The 19339-nt window shown below is 37.6% G+C and overlaps 1 protein-coding gene across 1 annotated transcript; it reads right to left on the bottom strand.

Annotated features, from left to right (window-relative positions):
• Positions 1-18428: 18428 nt before the first annotated feature.
• LOC111436455 (calmodulin-2/4-like) lies at positions 18429-18991 on the bottom strand. The gene has a single exon (XM_023074244.1). The coding sequence runs from the start codon at positions 18982-18984 to the stop codon at positions 18526-18528; it is 459 nt and encodes a 152-aa protein (XP_022930012.1). The 5' UTR covers positions 18985-18991; the 3' UTR covers positions 18429-18525.
• Between the last annotated feature and the right edge of the window lie 348 nt (positions 18992-19339).

Genomic DNA, 19339 nt, shown 5'->3' with positions numbered 1-19339 from the left:
TCGGCGACTAATCAAATGAAAAGTCTAAGGGAGGTGTTACACAAGTAAATACTTGAGTGAAATAGAGAGCACATACATTTATCCAATTAAAGGCGTAGTGAATGCCAGAGTTAATAAAACTTGGGTCAAGCATAATCACATAATTTCATTCTAAATATCTAACTCAAATCGAAACAAAAGTTTATAACTACTAATTAATTAATGCGACAAGAGAGAAAAAAAAAATGGAAACATCCAAAGAAATAATCAATGAATAAGAACATGCATATTGGGACAACTCGTGCCATGTCTGAATAGTAGTTCAAAAGAAGCTAGTTTAGATTTGAGTAATCAGTTCCTTTTAAACTCTTTTAACTGGTATGCTGTGATACTTGAGTTCGGATAAGAACAATTTTTTTTTCTTTTGTTTTAAATTTTTAACTTTAAAGATTTTATTGGAGTTTTTAGAAGCCAAATTTCAATGGGTAGAAGAGAATAATTGTTGCGACCGAGGCTTTGAAAACCATACCATGATGAAAAAGATGAAAGCAAAAACAAATAAAAGAAAGGGTGAAATAAAATAAAAGATGAAAAAGTGTGTTGTTCAATATGTTACAAACTGAAAAACGAGTTTGGGATAAAATCATAAATGAAATACAAAAGACTCGAAAATATAAAAACGGACTGACACTTTGTAACGATCCGCTCTGTGACTGCACAACTCTCGAATGCTCCTCCACCTCGACTGACGATCTGCGAAAACATAAAAAAGAAAGGGGAAAAGGGTGAATAAAAAAACACATTTAGTAAGCAACCTACTTGTAGACTCTCATTGCATCCATGACTAGACAAGTGACCACGAGCTTTTACTCTAGGCTTTAGGTGTATTGTTTTTGCTGTACACAATCTTAGATAGCTGCTTAACCTACGCAATAGTAACCGTTATCCGAAGATGAGGCGCTACATCCATAGACTCAGTACTAAGTAGGGACAAAAAGGTGAGTGCTAGCCTACTCGTCATCCATGGGAGATTAGCTAGCGAACCTATCCCACAAACTATGAAGTCGTCCAAGGTAGGGGGTGTTACCCCCTAGTACGTGCCAACTCAACCGGCTACTCGCATGATCAACGCCCTACCATAGGACGAATCCATCCTGCAGGGCAATCCATCAAACTGCTGAGTTACACATCCCTAACCAACCTCATATCCAGCTCAACAGTACCGTATCAAAGTGGAAAGGAAAGTGGGGGGCCTCAAACAATATACCAACTGTTATCGGCCTACAGCTACATTTATTTTCTCTAAGATTGTCGTGGTGTTCTTCTAGATCTTTAAGTGTAATACCCGAAGAAATAGAAAAATAAAATAAAATAAAATAAAGTCAACAGAGGGGAAAATAGGTCATTTTGCCCCTCTAACCATTGTAGGGGTCCTTGAAAGCCTAGCCACACTACAAAGAGAGAAAAAAAGAGTGAGAGAAAAGTTGAGAGGAGAAAGGAGTCGTCGGAATTCTCATCGGACCACCGTGGAAGTCATCTCCAGCCACGATCTAGTAGCAAGGACTCCTTGGAAGGAAGAAGAGGATTTTGGTGATTGGAGCACGCGTCAACCAAACTCCGCATTTTGGGCACTTGAGGGATGATATTGCCCCATTGAGCGCAAACTCCACTTTTCGGGTGCTTGATGGAGGCCATCGCCCCGTTCAGTATGCAAGTCTAATTTGCATGAGTTATGTATGATGATGTTAGACGATGGTTGCATGCACACTTATTTTCCATGATCCATTACTATGAGGAGTCTAGGGATTTGTAGTTAGGAGCTTCAAGTCACTCAATCTAGATATAACCTCCCTTCTAAGAACCTAACAGATTACCACGACGAAGAAGTACCTTATGAGTGTTCTTAAGCTGCTAGTTGTGTGAACGACATCCATAGCTTCGTGGGAGGACTAGAAGTTCCTAATCAGTTCTTACTGCTCTTAGCCATTTCGCATGGGAAATGTGACCCCACATCGTACAGCCCATTAGCTGCATGGGAACGGGTTAGGTCGCGCATAAGGGGACTATATGGGCATAGGAGGTACTCAGCACACCCCTAGGCTAGATACCATGTAGCCTCAGATAGTCATGCAGAGGTAGCACCTCAAGAGAGATACTGGTCATTACAGCCCGCCATAAGGAACCCTTCAGTATCAAATGAATGGATGGAGAACCAGTGAAACTCCAAGGAGCAAGCTCCAAAGAGCAAGTCTCAAGGGGCTAAGACAAGAACCAGACGTCCTAGAGCTAATTACAGACCTAGAAAATTCTGTTAAGTTTAGGATGCGATAAGAGCCTACAAGTAGGTGGCTTATTGAGTATAATTTTTATACTCATCCTAGTTTTCCTTTTTTAGGTGTTCGCAGGTTGTTGGTTGAAGTGAAGGAGCGTTTGAGAGTTGTGCGGTCACATAGGGGGTTGTTCCGGAGCGTTAATCCCTTTTTGGTCTTTTAGAGTCTTTTGTAAATTCCCTATATATTTGTATTTTTCTTTTATTTATTATTATTATTATTATTATTATTATTATTATTATTATTATTATTCTAAATTTGAATCCTCCTATGAAATATTTGAAAATTACACTTCCCCTTCTTCTCTTTTAATTTTATTGGATTTTCATTTTTTTAATCTTTTGCTCTTCTTTTCTTTTCTTTTTGTTTGTTTTCGATTTCTTCTTTTGGGTCACGTTCAAGTTTCAAATCCTCGAAAATCAAATCGTGACAGATTAGTATTAGAGGAGTCGGGTTTTAAATTCTATAGACTTTTTTTAGGATAGAGAGTCATACACCTCTGTGACTCAACTCGACGACACACCTCACTGCGACTAGGTATACAGTCTAACCCTGTTTAGTAGGCTATGATATGTTGTAAGTCTATAAGAACTTGATGTTTGTCTTGAGTTAAGTGGTAACAATGATTACGCCATAGGGTGTTTAATAGTGAACATTCATTCTGTATGTCGATGCTAGATTCGAGTTATTATGAGGAGACTGAGAGGGGTTCAGTTATAGCTTATTGGCCTTAGGGGATAGGGAGGTGACTTTGCAGAGTGCGTGACGCCCAACCCATAGAGATGTACATAAGACTTTCTAAGGTCTAGTAAGAGATGGTATACCTATGGCACAGCCTCCCATGACCATAATTCTAGATGTCAAGCAAGCCTCCGTTGTGACCATATTGTAGGCCTAGGTAGTATAAAGCATGCTTTAGTACAAACCACGTAGTAGACCCAGACAAAGTTCTTACAGACAAGGGTGACCACTATAGAAATTATGCATCCCTCAAGTAAACCAATTTCACAAGTGAGTTTGGTTAAGTTGGAGGTCAGGAAATAAGATTCACCAACAGTGAGAGTGAAGCTATAGAGGTCATGACTTCAAGGGCAGTTGGAATCTTCACGAGCTAAGTTTCAGTTATGGACTTCCAAAATCATGATGTGCGCTTTATGTCACTAATGAGATATGGGGTGTAGGATATTCCTATTGATGGATCACCTAATAGATAACAAGTGGCTTTCGACCTTGGTGGAGAGGACCAAGTCCAAATGCAACACGTGGTTGTTAGGACCATAAAATGAGTTCTAATCTATCCTTTGGTTAGGACAAGCATGCTCACAAAGTAATGGATGTATAACCGTCAAGGTAGTCTGGTGAACCTCAGGGTCGAGAACAGCAGGAGAAGAGGTCAAGCTATGGCCACGCTATCGCCGTCTAGAGAGAGAAAGTCCAGATGCGTGTTAGTAAGAACCTACACTCGTATAGGTCACCTGGATTATAAAGAGTAGGATTCTAGTTACACACGAGTGTGACGCCGTACTTGTGAAGCATGCTAAGACAGAGGTAGAACTCCTAGACAACGTGATGCTGAAGACCACAAAAGGGTAGTGAGATGGTAACTTGTAAACAAATAAGACTAGCAGAGACATGATACATCTTAAAGAAGACACTGACGTAGTATCCTCAAAGTTTGAGGGAGGCTATCTACCAAACAAGAGTTTTCAGAAAGTTCCCTAGGATACAGTACAAGAACTTGAAAGGTTCACGTGCTCGAAAAAGCCAATGATGAGATATCATTACAAGAGGAGATGTGACAAGCTCAGTCATAATGATACTACATGAGCTAGCCTGGGTGAATGCAAAGGACTCATGCAAGGATCTCTTACTTCCAAAAGAGCCCATACATAGCTCAAATTAGTATTAACACTCAAGCAAACTACGTGACAGAGAGTCTCGCAATGAGGAAAGACTTGTGTTAACCAAATGAGATACAATTATGAGGCCATTTTTGGTGAAGCAATAAGGACTGTAAGGGTCTCAACAAGGTCAAGATACCTCCTGTGAGGATCAAAGAGAGGGAAATGTCGAGGACTGCCTTCAAGAGTCATGAGGAAGGTGAGTTTACTGATAAACCCTTTCAGCCTGATCAATGCCTTGTAAAAGTTAAGTTTAGACAAATGAAAGGTCCATGAGACTTTCTTGCTATCATCATTGTAGTCGCCTTTGACGATATGACAGCGAACATTTGAGGACGGTTTTGGTGGTGTTATGAACACATTAATTGTACACTAAGTTCTTCAAGTGCAAGTTTTGGTCGTCCGAGGCAATTATGAGGTGACCAAGGCTGACCATAGTCACTGAGGTACGAAGTTCCTAGAAATTTTTCAAAAGTTTCGTACAAGATATTTCCAGGATCTCTGCAGTGCCTACACAGTTATCCAAGGAGGGCAAGCCCTTCGATTGGATACCAGTAGGCGAATAAAGTTTCTAGGAACTCAAGTAAAGATTGGTGACTGCATCAATTCTAGATGGGCCAGACAACCTTGTAACGTATAGAGACGCCTCATGTAAGGGCTTAGGGTGTGTGCATATGTAGAAGGGTAAGGCAGTAGCTTACGCTTCAAGGCAACTAAAGAAGCATGAACGAAATTACCCTACCCATGACCCTGAATTAGCAGCAACCATGCTTGCCACGGAGACATGACAACATTATGAGCATGGAGAAAAGTGCAAGCATACACTGACTATCTGGAGAATACACAATCAAACATCTAGAACTAAGACATACTGTATCATGCACACATACAAGCAAACAATCTTAATGGAGAGATAACAATAGTCCATCCTTCTTTCTAACACCGCAGGAAGCATATAAAATAACATTAATCACAAAATCCATCACAGGCGCATTTTTTGTAATTTCTTACATGATGCCTACCACACTCATCTATATTGTTGACCTTGTATTCTAATCATGCATATTCTCTTTCCAGCTTTGCATAATATATAAATTAGCATGTTTCTCGAAAATCTCAACCTAGGGGCATAACTGTAATTTTACCATGACAAACGTACCATACATACTCATCAAAAACACCCTTAGGAAGTCCTTAACATGAATTTTCTAACTACCTAAGGCTAGAAATACTCACAAACTAGCACATCCTACCGATTCCTACAAGTATTACTTCCTAGAATCCGTGTGGTTATTTACTTGGATGACATGTGCCATCCCGAGCTAGCTTTTCTGCGTGTTAAAAACTTCAAAATTCTTGAAATCTTTTATGAAATCACCTATATTACACAAAAATAACATAAATGTTGAAATCGAGACAAAAAACCATTGAACAAAGGCCGAATGGTGTGGAAAGTTACTCACACGTGACAGTTATGTACTAGGAAGGTGAAATACGGAAACTTCCACGCTTGATTCGCACGTGCGCACTTGACCGATTAGACGCATTCATAAGTTAACACGTAGTGCACTTCCAGAGGTCCATATATCGGGTTGGTCGGGTCAGTGGGTTAGAATCTTGTATTCAGGTTGCATGAACCTTGGGCCGGTTTGGATCGGGTCCACCAGAGACACGTGTCATGACAAAAAGTTAAACGCGTTTCGCTGTCCAGTGCGCGACAAGTTTCCTCCTCTACACCGATCGCTTTCTGCCTTACTTCTTCGACGCGTGTTGTCGTATTCCTCTACTTGCACTCGAATTTTCAGATTGCGATGATTGTTGATTTTCAATCTATTTTCTGGACATTTTTATAACTCAAATGAATACGATTTATTCACCAAAGTTGTAAAACCTCTAATCCATCTTTACTAACGTATTTTTTTCATAATATTTGGTAAATCATAGCAAGAAATAATAAAATCCAAAGATCGTCCAAAACTAGAACTTACCAATCTCGTAGTTTCTTGACGATCTTCCAAAACTAGAGCAATTTTAAGTTGACCCAATACTTTTCTAGTAGATCGAGCACCTTAAGATTTTTGGGATTTGTGCCCTAAAGCTTGTAGTTTTTTGTACTTGAACATTTTCTCATTCAAGTAATTTGTTATTATGGTAAACTTGAACAGTATGTAGTTGACATACCGGAGGATCATGTTCAAGTAATAACCAAAAAAGTCTATAGTATATGGATAAGGTTGGGTGCCTTATTTTTGTAACACTATTGATACGATCCACTTTGTAATTGTTACAAATGATGTGATCCAAATTATTCATGTGGAGACATGTGAGTGGAGGTATCATATAGAATGAATTTGTATAAGACTGGACCACGAAATGTTTAATCTTTATTTGTAAATCCGTTAATTAAGAAGATCAATATTTCACAGGATGATCATGTGTGACTCGATCTTAATCATGAGTGAGTTATGAATTCCTGTCTATGAGGACTTGTCTTTTGATTTGCATGGGTGAGAATGGCTTTTGTAGTCGATTCAATATGCCTACCATTTTGGGGACTTGACCAAATAGGGAGCGGGGAACATAACCTCACAAGATGGAATTCACTCCTTCCCGTATAGGGTAAGTAGATGAGTAATCCTCTTAAGTGCTGATTTCGAGACTTGAACAATGAGGCTCCACCCTCTCACTGGCCCGAGAGTGACTCAGTTTATGATTGGATCATAAATAAATTGTTTATTAGAGAATTAGTGGTACTCAAGGTACAAGATGTAATTACAGGGGTAAAACGGACTTTTGACCCAGCTGTAGTTACGAATAACTCGTGAAGGATCGACTTGTCTTTAATGATAACCCATGGACATAACTTGTCCTACCGTGCATAAGAATTCAACTATAGGTCTATAGTGGAGTGACCTATAGTTAATGAATGAAAATTAATTAATTAAAAAGTTTAGTTTATTAATTTGATGTCATTGGAGCTTAGGTTTAACCTGTAGATTAAGGTCTCCATGCTAGCTCATAATATCACAAAAACATAAATTTAGTTGAAAGAATTAATTTGAAAGGTTCAAATTAATATATTTGATATATTAAATATTAAAGGAGAAAAATAGATTTAATTTGAATACTTCAAATTAGAAAAGTATATTTATTGTATTGGGCACATTAAATATTTAATGTATACATCAAATAAAAATATATATTCAAAAAAGGAATGTGATTCTATATATATTTTTATAGACGGTGATATTTAAAGATGATTTAAATAAAATATTGTTTCCTAATATGTAAGATATTGGAATATATTATTTGGCATAATACTCTTATGAAGTCTTTATAATAAGGACTCTAGTCTTGAGCCAATAATATGGTTTTTACACAATCTCGGTTAGAATTCTCCTATTATTCTAAAAGGTTCCCACAAGCCAATTTACTAGTGTTAGAGTCATAGTGTGGAAAATTTTGTGGAAGAGGTTGGTTGTTAAAATCGAGAATCGTAATCTATGGTTTCTAGTATGAGATATTGCTTTCCTATTTATTGCTTATGTTTTAATTCCTAATAAAAATCAAATGGTTCCCAATGCTTCCGCTACGTGGATGAAGAGTTCATTCCCTTTAAAGATAATGTGATTAGAGGTTTAGACTTTTGTGCACCCACAGTATGGATTAGTTGAGGGGTTAGTCCTAAACGTCCTAGAAACCATAGTTGAGAATTTAATTACCTAGACACCCCTGTGAACCTCTTAAACCTCCACGACATTCATGGATGACCAAGGTAGCACACCTGTCTATAAGTAGTGTGAATGGTGTCATCCATCTGTTCACTATCCTTTTCACTCCTAAACAGGGCCACTATAGTGTAGACTGACCTTAGTAGCTTGCTAGCACACGGGGTTCGCATCCCCCAAACTTCGGCAACTTTATGGTCTTGTGAGAGGGCCAGACAACCATCCATGGATGATATTTAGATTTATCTCACACCATACATTTTATAAGGTAGTGCCTCACCCCAGATCATCGGTCACTCATTGCATAAACAAAGCAACCTACCCAAGTCAAAGAACAAAAAAGTAGTTCACCCAAAAGATGGGACTTTTCACTCGACAGATCTGTGACGTCAGAAAAGGGTGAACCACCTTCTCCAAACCCAGAATGGGTTTGAGAGGAACTAGAGTATTACATAGAACTTCGAGGCACTCTAGTTGCTTAGATAATAGTAGAGATTTGACCTGAACTTCCTAGAGCTCAAAGTAAAACTCGTGGATACTTAACATGTTAAGGATGTAATGAAAGCCTATAGGTAGGTTTCTTACTGAGTATTTTTATACTCACCCCTTTCTCCTTTCTTTTAAGATACCGGTTGAGGTGGGGAGGTGCCTGAGAGTTGCATTGTCACAGAGAGGTGTCCACCCAGAACGTTAGTTTAGATTGTACTTTTATGGGTTGTCATTTGTATTCATTTTGTATCCCTATCGGTAAATAACTTGAAAAACAATTTTTTTATATTGATTTCCTTTTGAATTTTGACTATGGTGCATGAAGTTTTACCTGTTTTATTTTATATTTTACTTATATTTACTTTTATCTTTATCTTTTAGTCACGATTTGAAATTCAGAGTCTCGTAAATCAAGTCATGACACACTTCATCAAATATCGCTACTTCATTAATCTCTTACATGGAACTTATCACCTTACATGGTTTAAAATAGATCCATTAAAGATACAATCCTCACATATAGATTAAGACATGGATAGAAGCCAACCATGAGATAATATTTAAAAAATTGAAAACATGAGAAACTCAAAAGTCAAAGATAAATGGTAATTCGAACATAAAAATTATTTAAAGATACAAAACTACAACTATAAAATCACATAAAAAAAGGTATCTTTTTCGGGCAAGGACAAACTAAACCGGCCATAATCAATTTCGGGAGACTTAAAAGAGAACTCTCTCATGCAGTTAAATGCTAAATATAATGGTGATCGAGTCAATCATGTCAAGCACTATTAAGAGAAGAAGTATTATTTTTTATATCAATGAAAAAAAATTACAAACAATTTTCTCGGGCCAATTACTAAAATAAAAAGGGAAATAAGTTCTTTATTTCAAATATACATTTTTTTTATTACATACCACAACTACCTTTCATACATGAAATACTATGTAGTCTAGAAGTTCATTTCTTCTTTCTAAATTTCAGGGCATAATCAATGAATTTGTCAAGTTCAGCCTCGCTGATAAGGCCATTTTTATTTGCATCAGCATATGTTATGCCATAGGAAGATTTCTCAAATGGAATAATTGAGTCTAGAAAAGCAAAAGCTTTTGTTAACTCTCTTATATTGAGAAAACCATCTTTGTCGTTATCATGATATTTAAAGATCTCCTTCATCTGCTCTCGACTAAATTGCAACTTTAATGTCTTTAGGTGAGTATTTGAACGAAGCTTCGGCCCAACATTCTTGTTATCTTTTAAGATTTCTGGTACCTTCCCTTGATTGCTGACTTGAGTTGAACCTTGAGCAATACTACTAGAAGTTTTAGCTGAACATCATCACCATTTGTAGTATACTTCTTGATCATCTCACTTGCTTCATACGTAATAATGGAAGCTTGAAGTTTGGGGATAAACATTGTTATACCAACACTATAATATTTGTTTGTATAGAAAGTTTTAAATATAGAATAAACCTTAACACCATATTTAGTTTTTGTGCATTTAGAGGAAACATTAATATTATTATTTTAAAATTAGAATCTCACATTTCAACTCATAATTTTATGAATAAATTGTATGAATAAGTTTAGAATTACATCGTAAAAAGTGATTTTTAATGACAAATATTTGATATAGTCAAAATATAAGATTAATTATTTAGTCAAAAGAATATTTTTATTCTTTTGTTATACTTTATTCTCTTCATTTTAATAAAAAAAAATCGATTCAAATGTCACTCACAATTTATGTATAGATATAATAGAACAAAGAACAAGTAAAATATGGACAAAAAGATGTTTGACATCATGCACTTTAGTTTTTATTATATTTATAACTTTTTATGAGCAAAAATTCAATTTAGACATAACCATCAAGTGGTTGATATAAATATAAAAGCTTTTCCTTTTGCATTAACTATCGACCTTGTTAGTAAATTTTTTAGAGTATTGTAAAATGTAAGCTAAGATTAAACTTCTTTTTGACTATTTTAATAGAAAAGCGATTTTTTACGAGAGGAACATGGATACCCAAGGATAATTTATTTTAGTATTATTATTATTATTATTATTATTATTTTTGGTACTTTACAACTTTGGTAGTTGATTCAAGTTTTGTGGGAAAATGCGAAGAAATTAGAAAAAAAAATGTTGCGTAGGCAAGAGGACCGACACGCGTCAGGTGGCTTGATGGCAAACACGGTTGGATGAACGGTGGACACATGTCACACAGAGAGAGGAGCAACATGTCTAGTATCAGGTGGAGGCTCACATTTCCTCATTCGACATTACCCTTTCGCCCGCATCTGACCCAATAACCTACATGCAACCAAAAAATCCTACACCTAAACCCGTACGTGAAACCGCTTATAAGGACACCCATGACCAGTGCTTGAGCGCACCTTTCTTGCCGGTTTGGCCTCCACTCGACTATTTTTGTCCCGGTTTAGATACTAACTTTATTTTAATATGAATAAGGTTCCACTAGAGGAATTTTAGAAATTATGGGCACCTTTCAAACAAAAAATCAAGCCCGATAAGGCACGTACCAACTACGTAAGTAGCCATTAAGATTCTCCTTGAGCAGTATTTGTAGGGATCACTTGAACAAGTATGTATGCTAATTAACCCAGCCTTAGGTAGATAGAATTTGCATATTTAAAGCATAAAACAAGCAAATAGACACGAGAATAACATGTTTGTGTTGTAATTATAGAATTGCCTCTAGGTTGAGATTATGAATTTCATGCTCCTTTCAAGTCTTATACTATACTAAAATGAAGGATGAAAATCTTTCTATCTGAGCTCAGGTGATTGATGGACATTATCCCTTTGTTGAGCTTGTATGTTTACATGAAACATTGTGTGTTGGCTCCAAGTGACTAATTGCATGTTCCCCAGAGATAAGACTAGGGTGCAAGAGTCAGGTTGGCTAGATGATGACTTAGGTTAGGACACCTCTGATAGACTGAGCACCTTAAGATCATGAACGTTGATCAATGGGACCAGACTACGATAGGCTCAAGGAGTCATAAAAGAGTATCCTGGAGTCGAAGGTCCATGTGTAAGCCGCTTAGTCGTCATAAAGACCTAGTAGACCGCTACAATATTCAAGCATGACTAAGATAGCTCTATAACTATATGTAGTATGAATAGTGTCAACAGAGTCCCCACTATCTATCACTGTGGTACTTATATTGTTAAGTTAGGCCTAGCCTGGTTAGGATAGGGCCTCTAGACGACTAAGTACCCCAACCTAGTGGAAACAACCCAAGATCTCCTAATCAGAGCCACTCAGCAATAAACCCGTCCTGAGAAGGGGTACAGAACCACATAGATTGACTCAATAGCTTGCCAGCACAGAGGGGATCAACTAACTTTCCATGGATGATGTTCAAATTAGCAGACACCATATTGTCCCATAAAAAAATTTATAAAGTAGCGCCTCATCCAAAATGGTAGTAATTTCGTTGTGTAGGCACAACACGCTACCTAAGTCAAAGAACAAAAAGGTTGGATAACTTGTGCAGACCCCTAATGGTAAGATTCAAACTAAGGAACTGCTTTGTACTTCGAGACCTCCCTAGTTGCTCAGATAGCACAAGAGATTAGACTAAAACTACCTAAAGCCTAAATAAAAGTTTGTGGTTACCTACTAGGTTAAGGATGTGATGAAAGCCTACCAGTAGGATGCTTACTAAATATTTTTATAATCACCCTTCTCTACATTTTCTTTTCTAGGTGAATGATGTTGCTAGTCGAACAAAGGAACTGCGCGAGAGCTTTACAGTGAACTAGGGGTGTCGACCCAAGGCATCTATGTCGTCTATACTTTCTTGTCTTGTTACTAACTTGCTAGAAAACAAACGTGCTTTAGATGAATACAAAACTCGTGCACACTATCTACGGGCTATCCCACCTTCAGACCTATTTATGTTGTTCGCCCATCTTGAACTCGACGACTGAGGTTCACAACATAGACGCAGATATTCAGTGTTTTTTCCATAGCTATGGGTGAGGCTACAGATACTCACCAAACAATTATTAACTTTCAAGGGGAACCTCGTCCCATTTGTGGCCATCTTGGGCTCAATATGTGTATTCTCTAAGCCGCACAAACTGGTGCACCCCTTGGGATGGGGCTCGCAAACCCAACCACAAAATTTTCTCAAGGCGGAAACTTCTTCTATTGAATCAAAGTCAAAACTTATGACACAATCCTTCAGTTTTTGGCACCGCACTTCAGCGAACTCTTTGTATTCTTCCACCTTCATATGGCTATTGTTAGACTGACTCTTCTCTCAACTTCAGCAAACTCTTTGTATTCTTCCACCTTCATATGGCTATTGTTAGACTGACTCTTCTCTCAGTCTTCCCACAACTTTTCTCTTTGTTGCCTACATCGAGCTGGTGCTCACTTCTCGAGCTAATGCTGGTTTTCTCATGTGAAGTCATCCGCCTTTAAGTAGGAGAGATGATTTAAGGAATTTACTTGTGTTCAATTCTTGGAACACTGTGTTAGAGTGAGTAGCACATTCTCACGAGCTCTCCCCTACTCAATATTGACTGTCTCTCTTTTAGCAATGTCGTCCCTGATAAGGACTTGCATTGTGCACAATTTGACACTTGGCAGACGCATGTCTTAACTGACCCCCGACTTCTTTGCTTGCAACCATTGACATTATTCTTGTCATGTGAATGATTCTTTGAAGGCACTGACCTGGTGCACCTTCTGTTTTGTTTGTCTTGCCCATTATCGAAACCACAAGCGCTTGGCAAATGAGCTTGATTTTACTTGATGGGTAGATCTACCCACACTGAGGTGTTGACACACGACACTAATGAACTTCCGGTAGTCTTGGCTTCAACCCACAATTGATTCTATTTGAGGCCCACAACCGTCATACCTATTCTAGCACTCTTGACACACTTGCAAGGTCTTCAATCAACTCTCGAGTTCATTTCTCTTGACTGTCATGTTCGATTAGACACACAAAGAATGACTCTGATACCAACTGTCACGATCCTAACTTTTCAACCATGTGGCATCGTGATGTTGATACGCTCACGACTAGCCTTAAAGGAGAATCAAGCCCCATATATTTTTTTCGCTCTGTCTTTGTACCTTCATCAGACCTTAAGCGAGGTTTTTCTTCGCCTACCGAACATCCCTTGTAAAGAATTTAACCTTGTTCCACTACACATGTTGTCTACGCGTGCATGTTCAATTGTCTGCAATACAACCGACTTGCCTCTACACTAGGCCAAGTCATTCGGCTCAACCTTGTTTCTACTTGGGGCCAAGGTCTCTCAATACAACATCACGTCTCATCTTGAACATGCCTCGACTTGTCTTCAATGCCCACTCTATGTGGTGTGTTAGATGATGCACCATCCTCCTTGGTTGCATCATGACGCTCGTCTATGTTAAGGATATTTGACCGTTTATTAAAGGCAAATATCTAGATATTTTCCTTAAATTACGGCTTACCATATTTGCCCTTTTTATTAAACGGAAATATAATGTTCTAATTTATTATCCTTCTCTTTTATTGTTCTTTCCCTATTATTTGTAAACCATAATTCTCTATTATGTAAATGATTATAAATAGAGAACTTTCACCACCATCTAGGTGTGGTGGCTTAAGCAAACATTATCATGGTATCAAACCCCTTTCAGTTTAACAACCTTGATCCTTTCTTCTCTATGGCTTTCGAATCCTCTTATCGTCTTCTTTCTTTCATCACTTTAATCCATATGATCACTATCAAACTTTCTTTCTCCAATTATCTTCTTTCGAAAAGCCAACTTCTCCCTCTCCTTGAGAGTCAAGACATGCTGGGTTATGTTGATGGAACTATGGTTCCACCATCTCGCTTTGAACCAGAAAACTCCTCAACACTCAACCCCAAATATTTGGCATGGAAAATAGCCGATCAACGACTTCTCTGTCTCCTGCTCTCCTCTCTCACCGAGGAAGCCATTGTTGTCATCGTTGGTCTCTCCACTGCACGTGACGTTTGACTTGCATTAAAAACTGCGTTCAACCATCATTTGAAAGCTCGTTATCTTAAACTCAAGGATGACTTGTAGTTGATGAAACATGGCACCAAACTTGTTGCCGAGTATGCCCGTGTCTTCAAAACAATTTGTGACCAACTTCATGCCATTGCCAGACCCGTCGAGGACATTGATAAAGTGCACTGGTTCCTTCGTGAACTCGACATCGGTTTTTAAGCTTTTTTACTACTCAGATGGCTCTCACACCTCTCCCCTATTTTGAAAATTTAGTCTCTAAAGCTTAAAGTTTTGAATGTTTCGAGCGCTCCCTTGAGTCTTCTGACTCCGCTCCTACGACATTCACAGCCACTAATCGTGGTCGCACTCATGAAAGCCACCGTGCTTCCTCTAGCAACTAGCGAGGTCGTTCTCATTGCCACAAAAATAACTCTTCCAACCAAGGACGAACCCACTAAGGTTAGGGTCGTCGACCACCTCCTTGCCAAATATGTCGCATGGAGGGCCATTATGGTGACCACTGGAACCAACGACATGTTCGGCCTGATTCTACTCATGCTCACATTGCTGAAGCCTTCAACATGTTCTGTTCTATTGCTGGACTCGATGCTACTCATTGGTTTTTGGACACTAGGTCTTCGGCCCATATGACTGCCGACCCATCAATTTTGGATTAGTCTAAAAATTACATGAGTAAGGACTCTATAATCGTAAAAAATGGTGCATCCCTACCCATTACCCACACCAGTACTCTTTCTCCTGTTCTAAATGTTCACTTATTAGATGTCTTGGTTGTCTCTCGTTTCACTAAAAATCTTCTTTCAATCAGTAAATTAACGAATGATTTTCCTCTCCCCGTTACATTTACTAATAATCTTCTTACTATCCAGATTCGTCAAATAGGAAGGGTGATGACAACTGATAAAAGAGATGGAGGGTTATATGTGCTGGAGCGCGACAACTTCTCTTTTATTTCAGTTCTTAGAAACAAATCTTTACGTGCTTCATATGACTTATGGCATGCTCGCCTGGGTCATGTGAATCATTCTATTATTTCTATTTTAAATAAAAAAAACTTATCTTTCTCTAGTGTCTTTATTGCCTTCTCCATCACTATGTAGTACTTGTCAGCGTGTGAAAAGTCATCGATTGCCTTATTCCTATAATGAACGTAGGTCGTCTCATGTGTTGAATCTTATTCATTGTGATCTTTGGTCTTCTTCTCCTGTCAAATCCAATTCGTATTTTCTTTACTACGTTATTTTTATTGATGATTATTCTCGATTCACTTGGCTTTACCTTTTAAATTTTAAATATGATTTGTTTGATATTTTTCTTCAATTTAAAAAATTTGTGGAAAATCAATATTCTACTCGTATCAAGGTATTTCAAAGTGATGGAGGTGCCGAATTTACTAGCACTTGTTTCAAAACTCATTTACGTACTTCTGGCATCCACCATCAACTCTCTTGTCCATATACACTTGCTCAAAATGATTGTGCTAAGAGAAAACGTTGTCCTGTGACAGAGACTGCCTTGGTCCTTCTCTTTCACTCCCATCTTTCTCCTTGTTTCTGGGTTGACGCCTTCAGCACTGCAACTTATATTATCAACCGGTTGCCTACTTCACTTCTTGGAGATAAGTCATCCTTTGAACTTCTCTACGGCTACTCTCCACATTATGGCAATTTCATCTCTTTTTATTGTCATGTTTATCCATGCTTGCATGATTATATGCCTAACAAGCTTTCTCCCTAGAGCATTCATTGCATTTTTTTGGGTTATAGTCCTGCTCATAAAGGGTTTCGTTATCTTGATTCCGCCACCACTAAGCTATACATCACCCGCCACGCTCAATTTGATGAAACTCACTTTCCTGCTGTCCCTAGCTCCCAGGCCCAACCTCTTTCCTCTCTTCATATTTCGAATTTCTTGGAACCACATCTTTACCATATTGAATCATACCCCCTACCACTTCATCACCGCTCATTCCTCGATATAGTTTATCCCTGTGTGATATTTGTTCTGACCTTATAGATGAGTTTGTGCAGGTTGATACTTCTCTTACAGGTTCTTCTTTGCCACTCTCGACTTCTGATTCAATCTCTAATGAACCTACTATTGATTCCTCTTCTTCTTTTGACTCTCATCCTATGATCACACGAGCCAAAGTTGGTATCTTCAAGACTCATCATCCAGCAAATCTTGGTATTTTGGGCTCATCTGGACTCCTTTCTACTCTTCTTGTATCTACTGAGCCAAAAATATTCAAATTTGCGGCTAAGAATCCTGCTTGGGTTGCTGTCATGGATGAAGAAATTAGAGCTTTACAACAAAATAATACTTGGACTTTGGTTCCTCGCCCTGCCAACACTGATATTGTGGGCTCTAAATGGGTGCTTCGTATTAAATATTTGTATGATGGATCTGTTGAGCGTTTCAAGGCTCGTCTTGTTGCCAAAGGTTATATCGGTCTCGACTACACTGACACTTTCAGTCCGGTTGCCAAAGCTACCACTGCCCGTGTTGTGCTTTCTATTATGATCACAAATAAATGGCATCTTCGACAACTTGATGTCAAGAATACTTTTCTCAATGATACTCTTATTGAACATGTTTATATGGAACAACCTCTTGGGTATATTTATCCTTGATTTCCCACTCATGTATGTCTATTAAAAAAAGCCCTCTATGACTTAAAGCAAGTTCCTCACGCTTGGTTTCAACGTTTTAGCTCATTTCTTCTCACACTTGATTTTTCTTGCAATCACGTTGTCACGTCCATTTTTGTCTTTCATCAGGAATCTAACATTATCTATTTGCTTCATAGTGGTTGTGACACCGCGCATGACACTCAAGGGTATGCTGACCTCCAGATGTCGATATGGATAGCTAACTCGACTATGATGGGTCAAGGGGGTGCGAACCGCTTGGGGATCCACGCTACCACATGTGGGTCCTGTGTAGGGAAGTACTACACATCCAATTTAGTTTGTATTGGAGGGCACTCTTATGATGTTTTTAATGATAGTTCCCTAGAGCATGACTTGCATGTGTTTGCATTTTTTACGGCCCTTATAGCGGGGTCACCTACTGAGTATTCTTTGAAATACTTAGGCAAGACTCCGTGCATAGACTAGTAACATTTTTAAATTCTTAGACTTAAGTTAGAATAAGTTGTCATGCATTTCATGTTTTAAATTATTTATTATTATTGTTTTTAATTTGTTTCTGAATTATGTTTTCAAGCACGTAAGACCATGACAATGTTTTTTTAATGACCATGTTATGTTTTACAATGGAGTTATGATTTGACAATGATATTTTAAGAGTTAAATTTTGCCTAAGATTTTAGGTTAAGATGATAGTAACGATTTTAGATTAGTAGAAATCTAGGGTCGTTACAAATGGATTAAGTAGAGTGTGTTGATGGTAACACTAGCAATTTCGAGGGTGACTTCTACAAAGTTGAAGATTTTGTTATCAATAAAAACAAAATTACAAAAAAGGGCTAAGAGAATCACAATAAAAATTCGTGCTATTAATACGTGAGAATGATGTCTTTCAATCAAGAAAAGGGAACAAGTACGGTTAATTTAGAAGGTAGCTTCCAAAGCACATTCCCCGTACCATAATTGAAAAGACAAGCACAATTGCAAGAAACCAAAGCATAATCAATATTATGCAAGTTTTGATGCTTACTCTCAACAACAGAGTTGTGCTTAGGATGTCCACCATCAATATTAATGCATACCCCATTGAAAAAAACCACATCAGTCATGGTATTTTATCCATTACATGATTATTTGTTTGAATTTTTGGCTAAGGACAAACTAAATGGGTAGTATAGGCAATTCTCCATATCGATAGTTCCAAGTACTCAAAGAAGAATTGATAGAAGAGGAAATAATTTTTTTTTTTGTTATCAATAGAAACAAAGTTACAAACGATTTTATCGTGAAAATTGCTAAAAGAAAAAGAAAATGAATTCTTTATTTCAAATATAGGTTTTTTTTTGTATCATACATGACAATTACCTATCATACATGAAATGCAAAGGAATGTAATCTAAAAGCTCATTTCTTCTTTATAAATTTTTGGGCATAATCGACGAGTTTGTCAAGTTCAGCCTCGCTAATAAGGCCATCTTTATTTGCATCAGCATATGTCATGCCATAGGAAGCTTTCTCAAATGGAATAATTGAGCCTAGAAAAGCAAAAGCTTTTGTTAGCTCTCTTATATTGAGAAAACCATCTTTATCGCTATCATGGTATCTAAAGATCTCCTTCATCTGCTCTCGACTAAATTGCATATTTGATGCTTTTAGATGAGTATTTGAACTAAACTTGGGCCCGACATTCTTGTTATCTCTAAGGATTTCTGGTACCATGCTTTGATTGTTGACTTGAGTTGAAGCTCGAGCAATGCCATTGAAAGCTTTTAGTTGAACATTATCACCATTTCTAGTACTCTTCTTGATCATCTCGCTTGCTTCATACTTAGCCATGGAAGCTTGCAGTTTGGGGATAAACATTCCTATGCCAATGCTATATTTGTTTGTAAGGAAAGTTTGAAGATGAACAAACCTAGAACCCCATATTTAGTCTTTTATACTAATCAAACTTGGTTTGCCTTTACAGCCTTATTCCTCTATTCCTCTTCCAGATGCATTGAATCAAGGAAAAATATTATTGTTAAAATATTTTAAAATATTGCTTTACACATTAAACAGAGAACGTGTTTCATATGAAAAAAAGAATAGAAGATTCTTTTTCTCTAACTAGATTTTATTACCTTTAAATAAGATTTGAAATAGTGATTTCAAAAGTTATAACTTAATAATAAAAAATAAAATAAAAAATAGAATAACAAATCACCTTAATTTACCA

Source organism: Cucurbita moschata, unplaced genomic scaffold (genome assembly GCF_002738365.1).
Source record: "Cucurbita moschata cultivar Rifu unplaced genomic scaffold, Cmos_1.0 Cmo_Scf00054, whole genome shotgun sequence".
In the NCBI taxonomy this organism is placed as follows: domain Eukaryota; kingdom Viridiplantae; phylum Streptophyta; class Magnoliopsida; order Cucurbitales; family Cucurbitaceae; genus Cucurbita; species Cucurbita moschata.
This window is presented reverse-complemented; position numbering and strand designations above follow the sequence as displayed.